Source organism: Hyperolius riggenbachi, chromosome 5, assembly GCF_040937935.1.
Source record: "Hyperolius riggenbachi isolate aHypRig1 chromosome 5, aHypRig1.pri, whole genome shotgun sequence".
In the NCBI taxonomy this organism is placed as follows: domain Eukaryota; kingdom Metazoa; phylum Chordata; class Amphibia; order Anura; family Hyperoliidae; genus Hyperolius; species Hyperolius riggenbachi.
Window position 1 is genome coordinate 183,915,126 of NC_090650.1, and position 19,483 is coordinate 183,934,608.

At 44.6% G+C, this 19,483-nt stretch overlaps 1 protein-coding gene across 1 annotated transcript in view; it reads right to left on the reverse strand.

Annotated features, from left to right (window-relative positions):
• Positions 1-19,483, reverse strand: part of BRD9 (bromodomain containing 9) — a 257,139-nt gene that overhangs the window by 97,009 nt on the left and 140,647 nt on the right. Inside the window, exon 8 of the mRNA XM_068236483.1 lies at positions 4,251-4,362. Within this exon, the coding sequence (XP_068092584.1) occupies positions 4,251-4,362 (112 nt within the window). The remainder of the gene's footprint in view (positions 1-4,250; positions 4,363-19,483) is intronic.

Genomic DNA, 19,483 nt, shown 5'->3' on the forward strand with positions numbered 1-19,483 from the left:
GCAGTGGCGGGCCTTCACACTGCTACTGAGGCGGGGGCATTTGGCGGAGGGTGGAACCGGACCACAGGAACCTGCTGACCTTTCCCTGTCCCTGCTGCGGGGTGGCACCACCCACTGGATTGCTGTTATGGCCGATGCTGCTGTCCCCTCCTCACCCCCTTCCACCAAACTGATCCAGTGCGCTGTGAAGGACAAATAGCGGCCTGTCTCAAACCTGCTGCTCCAGGAGTCCATGGTCACATGGACCCGCTCACCCACCGCCTTATCCAGCCCACGCTCCACGTTGGTCATCGCGAAGCAGTGCAGTGCAGTGCTGGGATGGCCGTGCGTGAAAAGTAGTGTCGGCTGGGTGTTGGCCTGCACTCTGCAGGAGCGCACGAATGTCGCTCCCCTCCTGCACAAAGGAGTACGGAAGGAACTGGGAAGACATGGCCCATGCAAGCAGCGGATGCGACGGCTGCTGGGAGGCTGAGCCCTGACCACAAAGGACTCGTTCAGCAGGGTCTGTTGGCATTTCTTGGTTGCATGGGAAGAGGAGGAGAGATCAGAGGAGACCGCTGAGGACTGGCTGCCTGAACAGGCCGCAGTGTCGGCAGGAGTGGCACTGGCAAAGGGGGTTCTGGTGGTGCTTTTGGTCGGAACACTGCCAGTGCCAGCTTCCTTCAACCTCTTGAACTCCTCATGCTCGTGAAGAGGTTTGTTGGCCAGGTGGTTGATGAAGCTGGAGGTGCCATAGTTGGAGGGGTTGCAACCTCTGCTCAGCTTCACCTGGCCCACGTTACAAGTCATGAACTTGCTGTCCACTGAGGGCAGATCAAAAAAATGCCAGATTGGGGATTGTAATTTGCCCTTACGCCCTGAATGGGCTGCTGCTGCTTTCTTTTGGCCTGCGGTGGTTGGGGCCTGGGGTTGAGTGGTGTGGCTGGTGGTAGCGGCAGAAGATTAAAGAGACACTGAAGCGAAAAAAAAATTATGATATTATGATTTGTATGTGTAGATCAGCTAAGAAATAAAACATTAAAGTCAGATACATCAGTCTAATTGTTTCCAGTACAGGAAGAGTTAAGAAACTCCAGTTGTTATCTCTATGCAAAAAAATCCATTAAGCTCTACGACTTTTAAAGTCGTGGAGAGGGCTGTTATCTGACTTTTATTATCTCAACTGTAAGTAAACAAATGTCTTTTTCTCTGCCAGAGGAGAGATCATTAGTTCACAGACTGCTCTGAAAGAATCATTTTGAATGCTGAGTGTTGTGTAATCTGCACATATTATAGAATGATGCAATGTTAGAAAAACACTATATACCTGAAAATAAATATATGAGAATATTTTCTTTGCAGCGAATCTTCTAGTAATTATTCATAGTACACAACCAATTCATTATATTACATATTTTTTTTTGCTTCAGTGTCTCTTTAAGTAGCAGGCTGTGGGTCCCGCATTCCACGCCCACTGCTGCTCCTGCCAATGTCAGAGATGCTGATCCTCCGTGGCAGACCCACGGATGTATCCTCCTCCTCAGACTCAGAGCCAACATCCCCCTCCTGTGGTTGGTAGTCACGGTCCTGCAAGATGTCATCATTATTATCATCATCATACTCCCCCTCCTCAAACAATTGCTGGGATGTTGATGACCCCCCCCCCCCCCCCAACTCCTCTTCTGCAGACACCACAGGCAATGAATCCCCCCCAACAATGTCAGTATCTGTGACTCCACCGCAAACCTCATTGTGGCCAGAATGTCAGTGGTAGCCCTCATTGCGCTCTCTGACTCTGGACTACAGAGCGCGCTGACTGAGCTTAGGCTGCCCACTGGGGTAGACATGATGACCGACGAGTCCCCATGCGCTGCTGGGTGGCTGCTGCTGCTCCTGCGAACAGAAGTAGTGGTGGAGGTGTGTGTTGTAGAGGTGGTGGTGGCCTGCTCGTCATCCACCATCAGCTGCATCACAGGCTCGGTGTCTTTCTCCTCCAATTTGCAGCGCTGACCCTGCTGAAAAATGGCCGCTACACGCTGCTGCACATCTGCAGCGTGACTCCGCCTATCAGCTGGGCGCCCAGTGCGTCCACTGCCAGTGACTAGTGGCGGAATGGACCCTGGTGCGCCAGAACTGCTGGTGGTGACAGTGCCAGCAATGTTCCCTCTCTTTTTGGCCTTGATGGCCGTCCCCCGGGTGCCAGTGCCAGCAAACATGGTGCAAGTTTGTGTATGATGATGTCACCAGATGGATGTGGGGTACTTGCACTTTACTCAAATCGGGTTAGTTGGTATTGGACTTGAATGTATCTGCACGGAGTGACAGACAGCAGTGTAGAACACAGTGTGCACACTGACGGACAGTCTGTCACACACACTGACACTCAGAGTCAGCAGCACAGCAGAAATGCAGTAATCTGACACACAGACAGTACTACTCTAACAACACTGCAGTAATAAATAATTACACAATAAATCCCTATGCCCTAAACTATACTCTGTAGCTAAGGCGATAGCACAGGCCTGGCCTATGTGCACAAACAGCACACACAGACACAGACACCTAACTAGCAGAGCTGCTGCAGCAGAGACTGCCAGTCTGTCACAGCTCACAGAAAGCAGAGACTGTCACAGCTCACAGACACACATACTAACTACAATCACAATACAACACACTACTACTAGCTAAACAACAATCAAACAGTCTTATAGTACAGGTGGTAAGGTGTAAAAACGCTAGGTTTAACACAGTAATGCACTTGCTTCAGCCAAACACACTGGAGTGTCTCTCTCAGTGGCAGTCACAAAGCAAGGATGAGATTCTCCTCATGGCCCCCTCCTTATATACAGGAGAGAGTGGCCAAGGTTCCCCTCTGTGATTGGTTGCTTGGGCTTAGGCTGGGATCCCTGATTGGCTCACTTAAGTCATGGACGTCATCTCCATGGTAACAGTACCCAGATATCAGCATGATATCCGCAGATATCCGGCATGCGGCAAAATATTTGCATAGAGCTATCCGGATTTGGGCCCAACTATCTGGAATCCGAATCCGATCCGGAACACGTAAAAAGTTCGGATATCCGGGCTACCCGGATATCCGGAATCCGGATGAGCAACCCTGCCCGGCAGTTTTCTATGATGGGTGGAGCTTAGCTAAAAATGCAGCTAAAAATGATGCTTTGGTAAAAAAAACAAAGTTCTGATGCTGTGAAACTGTTAAAGAAACACCAAGCCTTTTCAGTTCTGCTGAGTAGATTTTTAGTCCGGAGGTTCACTTTAATTAAAAAATATCCAACGCTCAGCTATTGCAAAGTAGTGTGTCTGTGTAGTGCTCGTTAACCACAGTTTTGTCCGAACGATCCAGCTACAATCTTTATGGGTGATACGGATTATATACTGATTTATACTGTATTTAAAGATACACTAAGGCGAAAAAAATATATGATACAATGGGCTTGATCCACAAAAGAGTGCTAACTGTTAGCACGCCCGTTTTCACGCAAATTTTCGCATTGTGCGTGATCGCGAATTTTCACACAAAACGATAACTGTTTCGCACGGAAACGCGAATTTTCACACGAAAACGATATTGTTTGCGCGCGAAAACGTTATCGTTTCATGCAAAAATTCTCGATCGCGCGCAATGCGAAAATTCGTGCGAAAACGGCTGTGCTAACAGTTAGCACTCTTTTGTGAATCAAGCCCAATGAATTAGTAGTGTAGTGTGGATAATTACTAGAAGATTAGTAGCAAAGAAAATATTCTCATGTTTTTATTTTCAGTTATATTGTGTGTTTTATAACATTGCATCATTTTTTAATATTTGCAGTTTACACACTACTCAGCAGTCTAAATAATTTTTTTCAGAGCAGTCTTGTAAACTATTGACCTGTCCTCTGGCAGAGAAAAATAAATTTCTTCACTGACAGTTGAGATAATAAACTTCAGAAGACAGACCTCTCTGCTTTGAAAGTTGTGGTGCTTAATGGCTTTTTTTGCATAGAGATAACAACTGGAGTTTCTTAACTCTTCCTGTACTGGAAAAAAAAATTAGACTAGGATGTCTCTGATCCTAATGTTTTATTTCTTAGCTGTACTACACATATAAATCATTACATCGTAATTTTTTATTTCCGCTTCAGTGTCTCTTTAAAAGGTACTTTGAAACTAAAGTTGCTTACAAATATAATGTATTCTAAAGAAGTCCATATATAAGTTGGAGTTTTGTTTGAAAAGGTAAATGGACATTGTCAGCATTGAAATGTACGCACCTGTTTTATCTGATAAAGAATTCTGGAATGATCTCCTTCTGTTATTTGGTCCAGCATGTCATTCACCATTTTCTTAGCACAACCTCCACAGTCTTTTACAAATTCTTGAAGGCTGTAACAAAAATATAGCCATTAAGATGCATAAAAAATATGCAAAAGAGTGAAATGGTATATTTAGTCCAGTATACAACTTGCATAGGAGAAGCACGCAGTGAGGCAATTTGACATATCAAAAGGTTTCGGTTTTCATTTTTACAATAATACATATGCCAAGTGTCTAAAAATATTCAGTGAACACTACAGCATTACAGAAACATTTCATTTGCTAACTTTTAACATGTCAAACTCAGTCAACTAAGGGCTATACTCACTAAACTGCGTTAAACAGCAAAACGTGTAAAGTCTTGTGAGCGATGAGTACAGCGTAACGCATTGGATGTAATATTTTGCATTACACTCTATACATCGTGCTGTAAGACTTTATGCATGTTATTCGCCTCCTTGAGGAAGTCAGAAGCAGGCGAAACGGTCAGGAGCTCTGCTACTGACACATGGGACACCACGCCGTCTGCTCCCATTACAGGTTTGTAAGAAAGCATCAGTCACCCAGCCTGGCATACTGTCCAGCCATTGGACCAGGCAGCCAGTGCATTGACCTGCGACCTGTGCCTTCAGCTGCTGCATACAAACGTCAGTTCCAGTTTATGTGCTACACTGCATGGGACTTGCATGGTTTGGTTTACATCTTGGATACAAACTTAACCACAGTACCATCAAAATCTGCCTTATGACTTGCTTTGGGACTGTCATCTGGATGGGTGAGATACACAGTGTGTGCAATATATCATGCTTTTCTACATACTGTACTTCTACATACTGCTCTACATTTTGCAGTTAAAAGGGGTTAAGGCCATTTCACACCAAGAAGTGCTAGTGATTTTAAAGTGATTTTATAAAGATTTCATGTTAAATAACCCATAGGATTTAATTGTCCAAAACATTGGAAAGTGCTGTGGATTACAAAAGCTCTTAAAAAAGCACTTTTGGTTTGATACAACCCTTATATTATAAGCCCATTACTTGTTTATAAAATGGGTCAAAATGTAGAAAATAAAAAGTCAGACTGAAAAAATTAAAATTTAACACCTAGGGCCTATTTCCACTATTAACAGTTTTATACAGCGCTGCGTAATATGTTGGCGCTTTATAAATACAATAAATAAATAACAGACTCAAGCACGCGCCACAGTATGTCCAGTCACTATCCCAAATGGTTCGCACCTGTTATAAAGAGATTGCATTCACATTCCGGTGGATAAAAGCAGGTACAAAGTAATTTCCTTCCATGTCATGTCAGCATACTATGGGGTTAATCCCGCCCCTTAACCCCTCCAGGACTTGTTAGTATAAATTTCATACCCTCCCCCTTCAGAGTGCTTTTTTTTCTCGTCCTCCTCCAGGACTGTTAGGCAGAGCGATAGGTTTATTATTTTTTGGCTTTGCGACTTACTTTCATTTTTATTTTTGCCCTACCTGCTGCCTTCCTGGTAGCCTGGCCACGCAGTACCTCGCTGTGTGAAGCCCCGCCGTTTCGCCTTAAATAGGCGTAGGTTAGGGGTCCCCATCTTTCTGCTGGTCTTTCTGGGGGAATAAAGCTGGATTCAGGGCTTACGGCGCTGTAAATCAGCGTCACTGTGAGTGGGCAGTTTCATCTGCGGAGCGTTCAGCCTGGCAGCAGCATTTCCGGGAGGATATGACGTCACTTGACTTCCTGTCGGCTCGTGGAGATAATTAAAGGGAGTGCGGCGTTCTTTGCCGCGCTGACAGTTCCGGAGTGAGCAGAGAGGAGGCTGCCGGTATTGTCCTCGGGCGGCTCCTCTGCAACTCAAGCGGCGCACTGTATGCCTGAGGTGGGTGCTAGTTATAGCTAGCACAGAAGAGGTATGTGGATCTTCAGTTCTCGGCATATGTGATTAATTCAGCATGTTGTTTGCCATAGATTGCCATAGACTGCTATTGCCTACCATAGATCTGCTCAGCCATAGACTGCCATAGACTTTGTCTGCCATAGATCTGCTCTTCGGGAACAGGAGGATTAGCGCAGGATAAGATTGATTACTTCGCTGGAAGGTGTGTGTATCTATTACATAGAGGAAACTGTTTACTTATAGTTGGGAAGATGCTCATACAGATATTTTTCTCTACTTAGATTGGAATCATGGATATTGCCCTAACTGCCCACGAAACAGACCAGCCAAATCATGATAGGTAGGGCACGGTTAGCTATCTTACTGCATATATTAATTTTTTTCTTAGAGGTGAAGAGTACATACAGAAATAAATATTTCTGTTTTCTCTATCCCCCTGCAGTCTATCCCAACCTGAAGAAGGTGCTTCCACCTCAAAAAGGAGATCCTCTTCAGGATCAAGCAGAACCCCCTCTAGCAAGACAAGGCAGAAGGAGGACAAATCACGCAGTGGGAGAAAGAAATGCTGGGCTTGTGGTCACAGTTGTATGCCGGGCAAACTCATATGCTCTGATTGCTTTTATACCATGCCCACAGATGAGGAACCTGGAGAGGGTCTAGAATCGATGGTCAGAGAGATGGTTCAGCAATCATTGGCAAAGCATAATATATCACACACAGCACCTCTGACAAGAGACGTGGACAAAGACGCGTTGGAGCTGCCTGAAGAGGAAGAGTCTATAGCCATGGGCTTTGACTTTGCTCTAGTCACCCCACTTGTTAAAGCTGTCAGACAAGCGTTGGATTGGGAGGAGGAGGAGCCTCCTGAGAAGAAGAGGAGATTCTTCCCGCATCTAAAGAAGAAACCCCTCACCTTTCCTTTAATGGAAGAGATTTCGGAACTCATTCAAGAGGAATGGTCAAAGCCGGAAAGGAAGGTTTCACTAACCAATCGCTTCTCAAAGCTTTATCCGTTGGAGGGAGAAGTTGTAAAGCAACTAGAGAACCCCCCAGTGGTGGATGCATCTGTTATAAGACTGGCCAAACATGTGACATTACCACTTGAAGATGTGGTATCTTTCCGAGAGCCGTTGGAAAGGAAAGTTGATACAGACCTGAAGAGAGCATATACCTCGATGGGTGCGGTCTGTAAACCGGCCATTGCTCTTACATCTATCTCTAGGGCCTTACGAGCATGGACAGACAACTTAGAAGGCGCCATTCTGGCAGGTGTGGACCGCAAGACCCTGATTAAATCTCTAGAGGACTTTAAAATTAGCATCAGACTACATAAGTGAAGCAGCGATCGATATAATTAGATGTGCTACACGAGCTATTATCCATACGGTCACAGCCAAGCGAGCTATGTGGCTCAGACCATGGTCGGCAGATACCAACTCCAAGACCGCATGGTGCAGGATCCCATATGACGGGAAAAACCTATTTGGTCAGAAGATGGACACAGCCATATCTCGAGTGACAGGTGGAAAGTCGGGGTTGTTACCCCAGGATAGGAAGCGAAGAGGTACAGTGTCTAGCGAACGAAGACCCTTCCAGAACAGAGGTAAAGACTACAGACAGTCTAGAGGACGTCAGTCCTTTCGGAGGAACTGGCAAAGTAACCAACCCAACCTGTCAAGATACGGCAAACAGAAGACCGCTAGTTCTAACACGCAACCCACCAAGTCCTTCTGAAGGTACGCTCGCCCACCTGGGGCCAGTGGGGGGACGGCTTCAGGAATTTGCACAACAATGGGCGATGGAAATAAAGGACGATTGGATTACAAGTACTCTCACGAGCGGACATTCGTGGAGCTTCAAGGAGAAACCTCCAATACCGCACTTCAAGGCCACATCCATACCAGCATCAACACAGAAAAGGCACATCTTGCATCAATACGTTCAGGAGCTACTCCTGAAGAGAGCCATTGCAGAGGTGACGCCAACAGAGAGATTTACAGGCCTGTACTCCCCTCTGTTTTTTGTGGCGAAAAAATCAGGCCAGCTCAGGCCAGTACTAGACCTACGCTTTTTGAACTTGCACATACAGCAAGAGAGGTTCAAGATGGAGTCCTTACAGACCATCCTCCCGACAATCCAACTGAACAATTGGATGCTTTCTATCGACCTGGCCGACGCTTATCTTCATGTTCCGATAAGACCATCATTTCAGAAATATCTCAGATTTACTGTAGAGGATGCACATTACCAATTCAGGGTATTACCATTTGGCATATGCACTGCGCCCAGAACTTTTTCAAAGATACTGATCACGGTTATTGCATTGCTCAGAACGCAAGGTCTTCATGTCCACCATTATCTGGACGACATTCTGCTAGTAGCACCATCCAGACATCTCTTGTTGCAGCACAGAGTAGTACTGATAGAGACATTACAGAAATTCGGATGGCTCATAAACTGGGAAAAGAGCAGAATAGAACCTACGCAGAAGATAGTGTTCCTCGGTGCAGAAGTGGACACAACACAGAATTCAGTAGGATTACCGTTAGCCAAGTTGGATACAGTCAAGGAGAGGGTCAGAATAGCACTAACAAGCACCTCCCTGTCGGCAAGAGAGTGTCTGAGACTTCTAGAAACCCTTACAGCCACCATTCCTATGGTCAAGTGGGCAAGATGGAACTTACGAGCCTTCCAGAAGGGGTTCCTAGACCAGTGGGGAGGTCAGAATTACAACCAGACCATCAGGATCCTTCCCAGAATGAAGGAAGAGCTGACATGGTGGTTGGAAAACGAAAATCTCCTCAAGCATCACAGTCTGGTCTCTTCCCAACCCATCGTCATAACAACGGACGCAAGTCAGTGGGGTTGGGGGGCGCACCTAGAACGCAACTATGCTCAGGACAGATGGGAGACGGAGTCATTGGACACCCCAGCAAATATACTGGAAATAAGAGCAGTACACAAAGCATTGCAAAACTTTGCCCCTCTCATCCAGAACAAGGAGGTGCTACTGAGGGTGGACAACACTACAACAGTGGCTTACCTAAACAATCAGGGGGGCACGCGGAGTCGAACTCTACTAACGGAAGTGGAGCCGATCATGTCATGGGCACAGCACAATCTGCTCGGCCTCCATGCAACGCACATTCCAGGAGTCAGGAATTACGTGGCAGATTCTCTAAGCAGACAGTGGTTGAACCACAACGAGTGGAGTCTCAAGACCGAAGTCTTCAAAACGATTTGCAAGAGGTGGGGAGAACCCCAGATAGACCTCATGGCGACACCTATGAATTCGAAGTGCAACCAATTCTTTTCGAGGTACAAGTACCAGCAGGCGGCGGGCTGGGATGCGCTGTCAATCCAATGGGATTTCAGCCTAGCATATATCTACCCACGACGCCAATGATTTACAGGGTGCTGAAAAAGATACAACAGGAAGGGAAAATAGTGTTAGTAGTGCTACCATATTGGCCTCGCAGGCCATGGTTCCCGCTGTTGCAGACACTAGCCTCGGATCCGCCCATATTTCTTCCGCAGCTCCCAGACCTCCTCTCACAGAACAGGGTGTTGCATCCACATCCAGAACTTCTCAACCTGACGGCATGGAGACTGAAAGGAGGAGGCTGGAGGGCCTAGGCTGTTCTAGGGAGGTCGTGGACACCTTACTTAAAGCAAGGAAGAAAACAACAAATTTATCTTATCATAGGACATGGGAAAGATTCATTGACTTCCTGAAGGCCAGGGCTATACATCTAGATGCAGTAGAAGTCACGACAATACTGGAGTTCCTTCAAGGGGGTGTAAACTTGGGATTAAGCCTCAGCACAATTAAGACCCAGATTTCAGCAATCTCAGCACTGACGCACAAAAGATGGGCAATGGAACCACTCATAGTCCAATTCATCCAGGCTGTTTCAAAGATAAATCCTCCAAGGAAGAGCTGGTACCCACAGTGGGATCTACCCACTGTCCTTAGGGGTATATCGAGACAACCATTCCTCCCGCTGGAGGAATGCACCATAGCTAACCTCACCTTAAAAGCTGTCTTTTTAACAGCCATTACGTCGGCAAGAAGAGTCTCAGAATTACAGGCACTCAGCTGCGACCCTCCACACACGCAGTTTTTTCAGGACAGGGTGGCATTAAGGCCGATAGACCAATTTGTTCCTAAAGTGGCAAAGTCTTACCACTTCAATCAGGAATGGAGTCTGCCAAGTTTCCAAGATCCCACATTGGAGGTGCCTAATTCCCTAAGCTTACCAGAGATACTGAAAACATACATAGATTCAACACAATCATTTAGGAAGACAAGAAGATTGTTTGTAATCCCAGAGGGATACAGGAGAGGAGAGGCAGCTACATCCAAAACGTTAGCTACATGGTTGGTGAAGACAATCAAAATGGCTTATACTATAATGGGCAGTACACCACCAGAAGAAGTAACAGCTCACTCTACGAGATCAGTCTCAGCTTCGTGGGCGGCATTAGTTAAAGTGTCGCCGGAGATCATCTGTAGGGCCGCGAACTGGTCCTCGCTTAACACATTCGTGAATCATTATAAGGTCGACCCGGGTGCACTGTCCACAGTGCAGTTCGGAAGAGAAGTGTTATCTGCTGTTAAGATAGACACGCACTAGTCTGTACCTATGTTACAGCTTCTATGTTTCATTGTTGATTTGCTTATTTCTATGCTGTTGTGTATCGCCAATAAAGATTATGATTGAGCATTAATATCTCCCTCCCTCGTGCAGTTATACTCAAATCCCCATAGTATGCTGACATGACATGGAAGGAAAACGGAAAATTGTATACTTACCTTCGGTAATTTTCCTTTCCTTTCAGGTCCATGTCAGCATACGGGGCACCCACCCGATAGTACAGTCTATTGTGGACTAGTAAAAAAAGCACTCTGAAGGGGGAGGGTATGAAATGTATACTAACAAGTCCTGGAGGGGTTAAGGGGCGGGATTAACCCCATAGTATGCTGACATGGACCTGAAAGGAAAGGAAAATTACCGAAGGTAAGTATACAATTTTCCGTTTTATTACACTGGCACTCCGCCTGGATACATTAGCAGTAGCACGTGGGCGGGGGACCGGCGTCTCGGGCTGGAGCAGCCAGGTTGTACGTGCAGCAACAGCGACTCTGGATGGGACGAAGACACACCACACAGTGTGGCAGAGCCTAGCCAGAGGCCTACGAATGGGGGAGAGCCATCTAATAAATCACTCTAACGATTTTATCCATCGGAATGTGAGTGTAATCTCTTTTAAAACTTATTAAAGCTGTACGGTATTAGCCTTTTCCTTTAGCAGCAGACACAGAACTGTGCACATTGCTAACTATAATTGTATTAGTTTAGACATTCCTTGTCCATTGTTCATACCCTGATAAAGATACCCAAGCAGCCCCAAAAGGTTGGCTATTATACTCAATATGGATTAAATTGATTCTGAATGCTATCTGGATTCACTGTGACAGACCTAGGGTAGCAATATATGCCTAATGTAAGCACCCACCTGATATATAGCTTATACCACAGGTTCTACAGATCACTTTTTTACTATTAATTGGAATCCTCAGAGGCAAATTCAAATAAGTCCCACTGAGAAATTCAGTTTCCTGCTGGACCATATTTAAATATGTCCTGGAGAAGTCTCAGTTTGAAATTCAAATATTCTGATGCTGAAGTTTCTGGTCAGTGTGTGCCAAGAAAGCAACAAGCACCTCGCCTTTCTGCAATTTAGTAAGAAAACGCTAGTTGAGAACAAGAACTCAGATAAAGAACAGAAGAGATAAGAAAATTCTGAAAGACACACTAGTTACAACTTTTTTTTAATGTTTCAATTATTTGTCCAAGTACAGAATGTTCAGTTGGGGAATCACCCCTCCTAAATATTCACATTTTGTTACTTTGTAGCCTGAACTGAAGCCACATAAATAAAATATTTTTTTCCAGTGGTACTCAATGCAACTTAAAGTGTACCAGAGCTGTGAAAAAAAGATTTGATACTCACCTCCAGCAGCATAAACCCGTCTGAGTCCCATACTGTCCTTCCGCGGTCTGCCATTCAGCCACGATCAGCCCCGGTAACAGGCTCAGTCAGGTTCAGTCTTGGTGGTTCTAGGCATGCATGGACCTCCCGGGCATGCACAGCAGATCCAGACTGGACCTGACTGAGCCAGTTACCGGGGCTGATCGCAACTGAATGGCAGACCGCGGGAGGACGGCGGGTTTATGGTGCTGGAGGAAGCCGCTGGCGAGTATGAAATTCTTTTTCCACAGCTTTGGCTTACGTTAAATAAAATTTACAATAGTACTAGAACTGTTCAGAAAAAAATAAACAACAATCACTGAGATATATAAAGAATCATTCATTTGTGTCAGGCCTTACTGAAACTACCTTTTGCTTTAATAACACCCTTCTCTGCCAACCTTGCAGATCGACATTGTCCAATATTTGCTCCTGTTCCTTTCAGAACTGTTCAAGCTAGCCGTTAACTGTCAAGTTAACCATTAACTAGTCAAGTTAACCAATGGTGGACTGCAATCTTCAAGTCACCCCAAAGATTTTCAATAGAGCTTCAGTCTGGGCTTTAGATAGGCCATGCAAGCACATTCATCTTGTTGTCAGTTTTGCTATGTGCTTTGGGTCATTGACACAAGTGAACCTTCTTACCACTGACAACTTTCTGGCAGTGAGCAGCAGGTTTTTCTCAAGAATTTGACAGTACTTTGCACCACCTAGTCCCTCCTCTTTCAGTCAAGTACTTTAGTCTCTGCAGCATTAAAACACCACCTTCCTGATGCATAATTGACCTTGTTGTTCATGCTTCATAAGACTGAATAACCCCCTTCAAACTAAAAACACCTCAACAACAGGGTGATACCACCTTAATGCCTTAGGCCTAATTCCCACATCAGAATTTATATGCATTGTGCGTTTTTGCAACTTGTCGTACACCTAATTTGTTTCAATGGTATCCCATTTATCTTGTGGTTTTCATTCTTTTTCTGTGTTTTTCGGTTTTAAAATTACACGGCAGGTCTGCTTTTTTCATGTGCAATGTGCTATATGTGTTTAATGCAAGTCAACAGCAATGCTAGAAAAATACTTTTTGTGTGAAAAATCTCATGTGACTTAAGTTAATTGGATACATTCACATGTAATTAACTTTAAATAGCAATTAAAAGAGAAAGAAAAAACATCCAATTCACTGCACCACCTGTTGTATATTTACAAAGATGTTTATTCAATACTCACTCCGTTATTATTCAAAACCATTTAAAAACACAAAAATAGATCTCCACAATTGGGAATGTATCACAAAAATATATATCATAGATCATTTCCATGGTTTTGTCAGAACCACTTTTATATAGAACCCGGTTTCCAAAAACAATTTGTATCAAAGTGCATTCAACGTTGTCCACAATATACAAAAAAGTTCCAGGGCAAAAATACAAAACTGTTTAACACCTCTATAAACTAGTAATATAAGAAACAAATAACCAATCTAAAGTACATCAGCAATGGAGTAGCATACAAAGTACTGGATAAGGTGCAAATGGAGTGCATAAATTGTGCATACTACAATCCTGGGCACAAGGCTGGAGATTATGTCAGGCTGACTGGGTTAGAATGGCAGACTTGACATGTTAAGTGGGTGATGCTTGAAATCATTGATCTTCCATTGTTAATCATGGTGACCAGCAAAGAAAAACATGCAGCCATCATTGTGTTGCATAAAAATGGCTTCACAGGCAAGGATATTGTGGCTACTAAGATTGCACCTAAATCAACAATTTATAGGATCATCAAGAACTTCAAGGAAAGAGGTTCAACAAATGTTTTGAGTGAAATATGTTATAAAAGTGAAAAAATATTTTTCGGTTGTTTTTTTTTTTTTTTTTTTCAAAGAAGAATTACAATTACAGACAAAAATGTTAATGTTTGTAAAAGCCCTGATTCTGCTGAATCCAATGATACCAGATATGTACTGGTATCCTACTTCTCCTGTTCTGGAATAGCTGTGCCGATACAGGTAGCCAGATATAGGTGCAGCAAGTATAGGTAAGCCAGGAATAGATGCCCCCCGTACAGGCATCCACATATAGGTGCCTCCAAATACAGGTAGATAGGTATAGGTTCAGCCAGTATAGGCAGCCAGCTATAGGTGCAGCCATTATAGGTAGCCAGGTATATGTGCAGCCAGTATAGGTAGCAGGTATATGTGCCCAAATATAGGTAGTAGGCATAGATGCCCCAGCATAGGTAGTAGATATAGGTGCCCCTAGTATAGATCGCAGGTATGGGGGCCACTGCGGGGAGGGGGCCAACATCATCCTCCCTCCTGTGACCCCCATGCCTGGCTGGAGCGCAGCAGTTAGTGTGTATTTAACTCACCCGATCGCTGGCACTACACGGTGTCTCCTCCGGCAGCAGGCTCCTCTCCCGATCCTTGTTACTACGCGTAATACAGTAGGTAGAAAGGAGAGAAAGGAGGAGGCCGCCAGCGGGGGACACGCTGCATGGAGGAGCGATCAGGTGAGTAATTACGTTCCGAACGCTGCTCCAGCCAGGCAGGGGGGTCACAGGAGGGGGGCCCATGTGGAGGGAGGAATGTCAGCCAAATTACCAATTAACATACATAGTAAGTTGTTGGTAGTTTGAACACTTCCCTGCCAACACGTACCCAGTACGTGCTTGGCAGGGAAAGGGTTAAACCATAGAATGATCTATGAGGTTTATTTTTGTGATACATTGCATATTGTGGAGATCTATTATTTGTGTTTTTTTAATGGTTTTATGCTAATTGAGTACTGAATAAACATTTTTGTTATTTTGCAACAGGTGGTGCAAGGAATTGGATCATTCTTTTCCTTTAAAGTGAACCAGAGGTGAGAGTGATATGGAGGCTGCCATATTTATTTCCTTTTAAACAATACTAGCTGCCTGGCAGCCTTGCTGATCTATTTGGCTGCAGTAGTGTCTGAATTATACCAGAAACAAGCATGCATGTAATCTTGTCAGTTCTGAAAATATTGTCAGAATCGCCTTTTCTGCATATGCTTGTTAAGGGTCTATGGCTAAAAGTATTAGAGGCAGAGGATCAGCAGAACAGCCAGGCAACTAAGAATTGCTTAAAGTGACTCTGTAACAAAAATTACAACGTTTTTTCTACCTTCCTACAAGTTCCTAAACCTATTCTAATGTGATCTGGCTTGCTGCAGCTCTTTCTACTATAACCATCTCTGTAATAAATCACTGTATCTTTCCCCTGTCAGACTTGTCGGCCTGTGTCTGGAAGGCTGCCAAGTTCTTCAGTGTTGAACTGTTCCTCTATGCACACTCCAGTGTGTGTTTTATTTACATAAGCCAGCAGCTTCTCTGCTATCTTATCAGTGATAGAAGAGAGCTGGATACAAATCTTCCTCTGTTAGGCTGTGAAAGGAGCTTGTCTGTCACATACTAAGGAATTAACGACATAGGCAGAGCTGTCTGCAGGAAGCCTGTAATGTTCAGTGCATGAGAGAAGCTGGGGACAGAAGGTAAACACACACAAGTGATCTCTTGAGATTCAGAAGTAAGGCTGTATACAGCCTGCTTGTGTATGGATGTATTTTCTATGTGTGGACATACTGTACATAAACCTACTTCCTGTTTTGGTGGCCATTTTGTTTGTTTATAAACAAACTTTTTAAAACAGTTTTTGACTACTTTTAATGCGGCAGGGAGCGGCGAAATTGTGACAGAGGGTAATAGGAGATGTCCCCTAACGCACTGGTATGTTTACTTTTGTGCGATTTTAACAATACAGATTCTCTTTAAAGGGACACTTAAAGCGAACCTTAAGTCAAATGAAAAAAATGAGATTTACTCACCTGGGGCTTCTCTCAGCCCCCAGCAGCCGATCGGTGCCCTCGCAGCTCCGCTCCGATGTCCCAGGACCCGCCGGCGAGCACTTCCGGTTTGCCCGTCACCGGCCAACAGGCATGGGAACGCGAGTGATTGTTCGCGTTCCCAGCCTGTATATCGCCCCCTATGCTGCTATTGCGGCCAGGAGGCTGTCCGGTGCCCTTGCCGTCTCCCTCCGATCCTCCTGGCCCCGCCGGCAGCCACTTCCTGTTTCGGTGACAGGAGCTGACAGGCTGGGGACGCGAGTGATTCTTCGCGTTCCCAGGCACATTAGCACCCTCTATGCTGCTTTATGGTATATGATATATGCTATAGTAGCATAGATGGCGCTATTGTGGCCAGGAACGCGAAGAATCACTCGCGTCCCCGGCCTGTCAGCTCCTGTCACCAAAACAGGAAGTGGCTGCCGGCGGGGCCAGGAGGATCGGAGGGAGACGGCGAGGGCACCGGACAGCTGCAGGGGGCTATTGGAAGCCCTAGGTGAGTAAAACTCATTTTTTTTGTTTGACTTAAGTGTCCCTTTAAAGGATACCTGAAGTGACATGTGACATGATGAGATAGACATGTGTATGTACAGTGCCTAGCACACAAATAACTATGCTGTGTTCCTTTTTTTCTCTCTGCCTGAAAGAATTAAATATCAGGTATATAAGTGGCTGACTCAGTCCTGACAGAAAGTGACTACAGTGTGACCCTCAATGATAAGACATTCCCCTTTTTATCTCTTTCTTGCTCTCAGAAGCCATTTTCTGCTAGGAAAATATTTTATAGTCGGAATTTCTCATCAGTGAGGGTCACACTGCAGTCACTTCCTGTCTGAGTCAGGACTGAGTCAGACACTTACATACCTGATATTTAACTCTTTCAGGCAGAGAAAGAAAAAAAGGAACACAGCATAATTATTAGTGTGCTAGGCACTGTACATACACATGCCTATCTCATTATGTCACTTCGAGTATCCGTTAAAGGAAATGTCAGTCAATCTATGCTACCCCCAGATCTACTTACCCGGGGCTTCCTCCAGCCCCTTGCAGCCAACATGTCCCTCGGCACTGGCGGGAACCCTGTGCCGGCGGCTGGAAATGGAGCTGCGACGAGGGACATGTCTGCTGCAAGGGGCTGGAGGAAGCCCCAGGTAAATAGATCTGGGGGTAGTATAGATTGGCTGAAGTTTCCTTTAAAAAAGGCAATACATATGGCAGCATCCATATCATTCTCACCTTTAGTTCACTTTAAACTGCTATTTGATTTCTCTGTGATCCATATACATGTTGTGCGGATGGTGCAACACACTTTTTCAGTACGTAAATTAACTTAATTGGTATAAATAAATAAGAGCACCCTCACTGGTGCTCTAAACCCGCAGCTGAACTCTGATCCTCTACATTTCGTGTTCCCTACCTCTCCCTTCGGCAGGGTCCTCCTCCTCGTGTCTCCTACCTGTTCACGTTTACAGTACACCCATCCTATGGATCTGAGTGAACCCTTGAGTGAAGTTGACTTGCCTAATCTCCATGCTCCCATCCAGTGAATAACTAAGCATTACCATATATTTATACTGTGCTGTGTGATCTGCTTTGCATGTATTCCTGTATTGTCTTATTGCTGTATGTCACCCCTAAATATTGTCTGTAACCTTAACTAAATGTCCAACGCTGCATACATGTTGGCGCTTTATAAATACAATAAATGAATGAAGGAAACAATTTCACTCTGAAAATGTGCATAAAAATGCGCACAGAATTAGCAAAATTGCAGAGAAAAATCTAAGGACAAGAAGATCACAAAACCCAGAATCGTGCATACAGAAAAACACAGTAAATCACATGCAGTGTGTGAATACTGCTTTACTGTAGGAATGGTATTGTTTGGATGGTGAGCCTTGTTTGCTCTCTGCTAGATACATCGCTTGGTGTTCAGGCCAACTAGTTCTATTTTGTGGTCAACTTTTTCCACTAGGTTACTAGGTCTCAGGGTCTTCAAGGTTCATTTTGGCAAATCGTAATTGAGATTTATGTTGGCTTTTTAAAGGCGTGCCTTTTTCTATACAAGTTACATTTGTGAAACACTTGTGAAATAGCTGTCACATGCACACAATGACCACGCTATTTATTTTATTTTTAAAGCGCCAACATATTAACTAATGTTCAGCAGTGCTGGACATTAGTTAAGGTTACAGACAATATTTAGGGGTGACATACAGCAATAAGACAATACAGGAATACATGCCATCCAGATCACAGTATGAGTACATGGTAATGCTTAGTCAGTCACAGAATGGGAGCATGGAGATTAGTCAAGATCACGGTAACGGAGGTGCATGAACAAGTATGAGACATAAGGAGTAGGACCCTGCCTTAAGGCTTACAAACTAGAGGGTGAGGTAGGGACCCAAAAGGTAGGGGACCAGAGTTCAGCTGTGAGTTTAGAGCACTAGTGAGGGGTAACAGTAAAAAAAGGCGCAGGTGGCTAGTGGACAAATTGGGCGCCGCCATTCACTCCCATAATAATTATCGTTTACTGGGCGCCGAACAGGAAAAAAGGGCGCCCGAGAATAATAACGTTTTCCAACGGCGCCCGAAGATTTTTCATGTTTTATAACTGCTTGTGATGATTTACGTTTCCTATTTCAATAAAACATTATTTTAAAAGTTATCCCTTAGTGTTTGTAAAACATTATTATTCACGAAACAAAGCGATCAGTACGTAACATAAATTGTACTATATTTTATCCCTTACTGTTTTTAAAACATTATTCTAAACACAATACAGTGATCACTAAGGAGGGTCTTAGGTTTAGGCACCATCAGGGGGGGTCTTAGGTTTAGGCACCAACAGGGGGGTCTTAGGTTTAGGCATCAGCAGGGGGGTCTTAGGTTTAGGCACCAACAGGGGGGTCTTAAGTTTAGGCACCAACAGGGGGGTCTTAGGTTTAGGCACCAACAGGGGGGTCTTAGGTTTAGGCACCAACAGGGGGGTCTTAGGTTTAGGCACCAACAGGGGGGTCTTAGGTTTAGGCACCAACAGGGGGGTCTTAGGTTTAGGCACCAACAGGGGGGTCTTAGGTTTAGGCACCAACAGGGGGGTCTAGGGGTTAGGGGTAGGTACAGGGAGGGTTACTTAGTAATTTTTTTTTAAACGTTATTATACGTTTCACTATTTAAACGGAAGATTAACGTTTTTACAATTGCCGATTTCATGCACATTATTTAATGATTTATAACTTTATAAAACATTAATTTTAAACGAAATACAGTACAATTCATTTTTAAACGTTATCCATGCTTATCGTTTAAAACCCCGCGCCCTTTTTTCCCAGCGCCCCTTTTTAACGTACGCCTAGTGAGGGGGGTAGGCCTACTAGGCCAGAGTGGAAAGGTGATT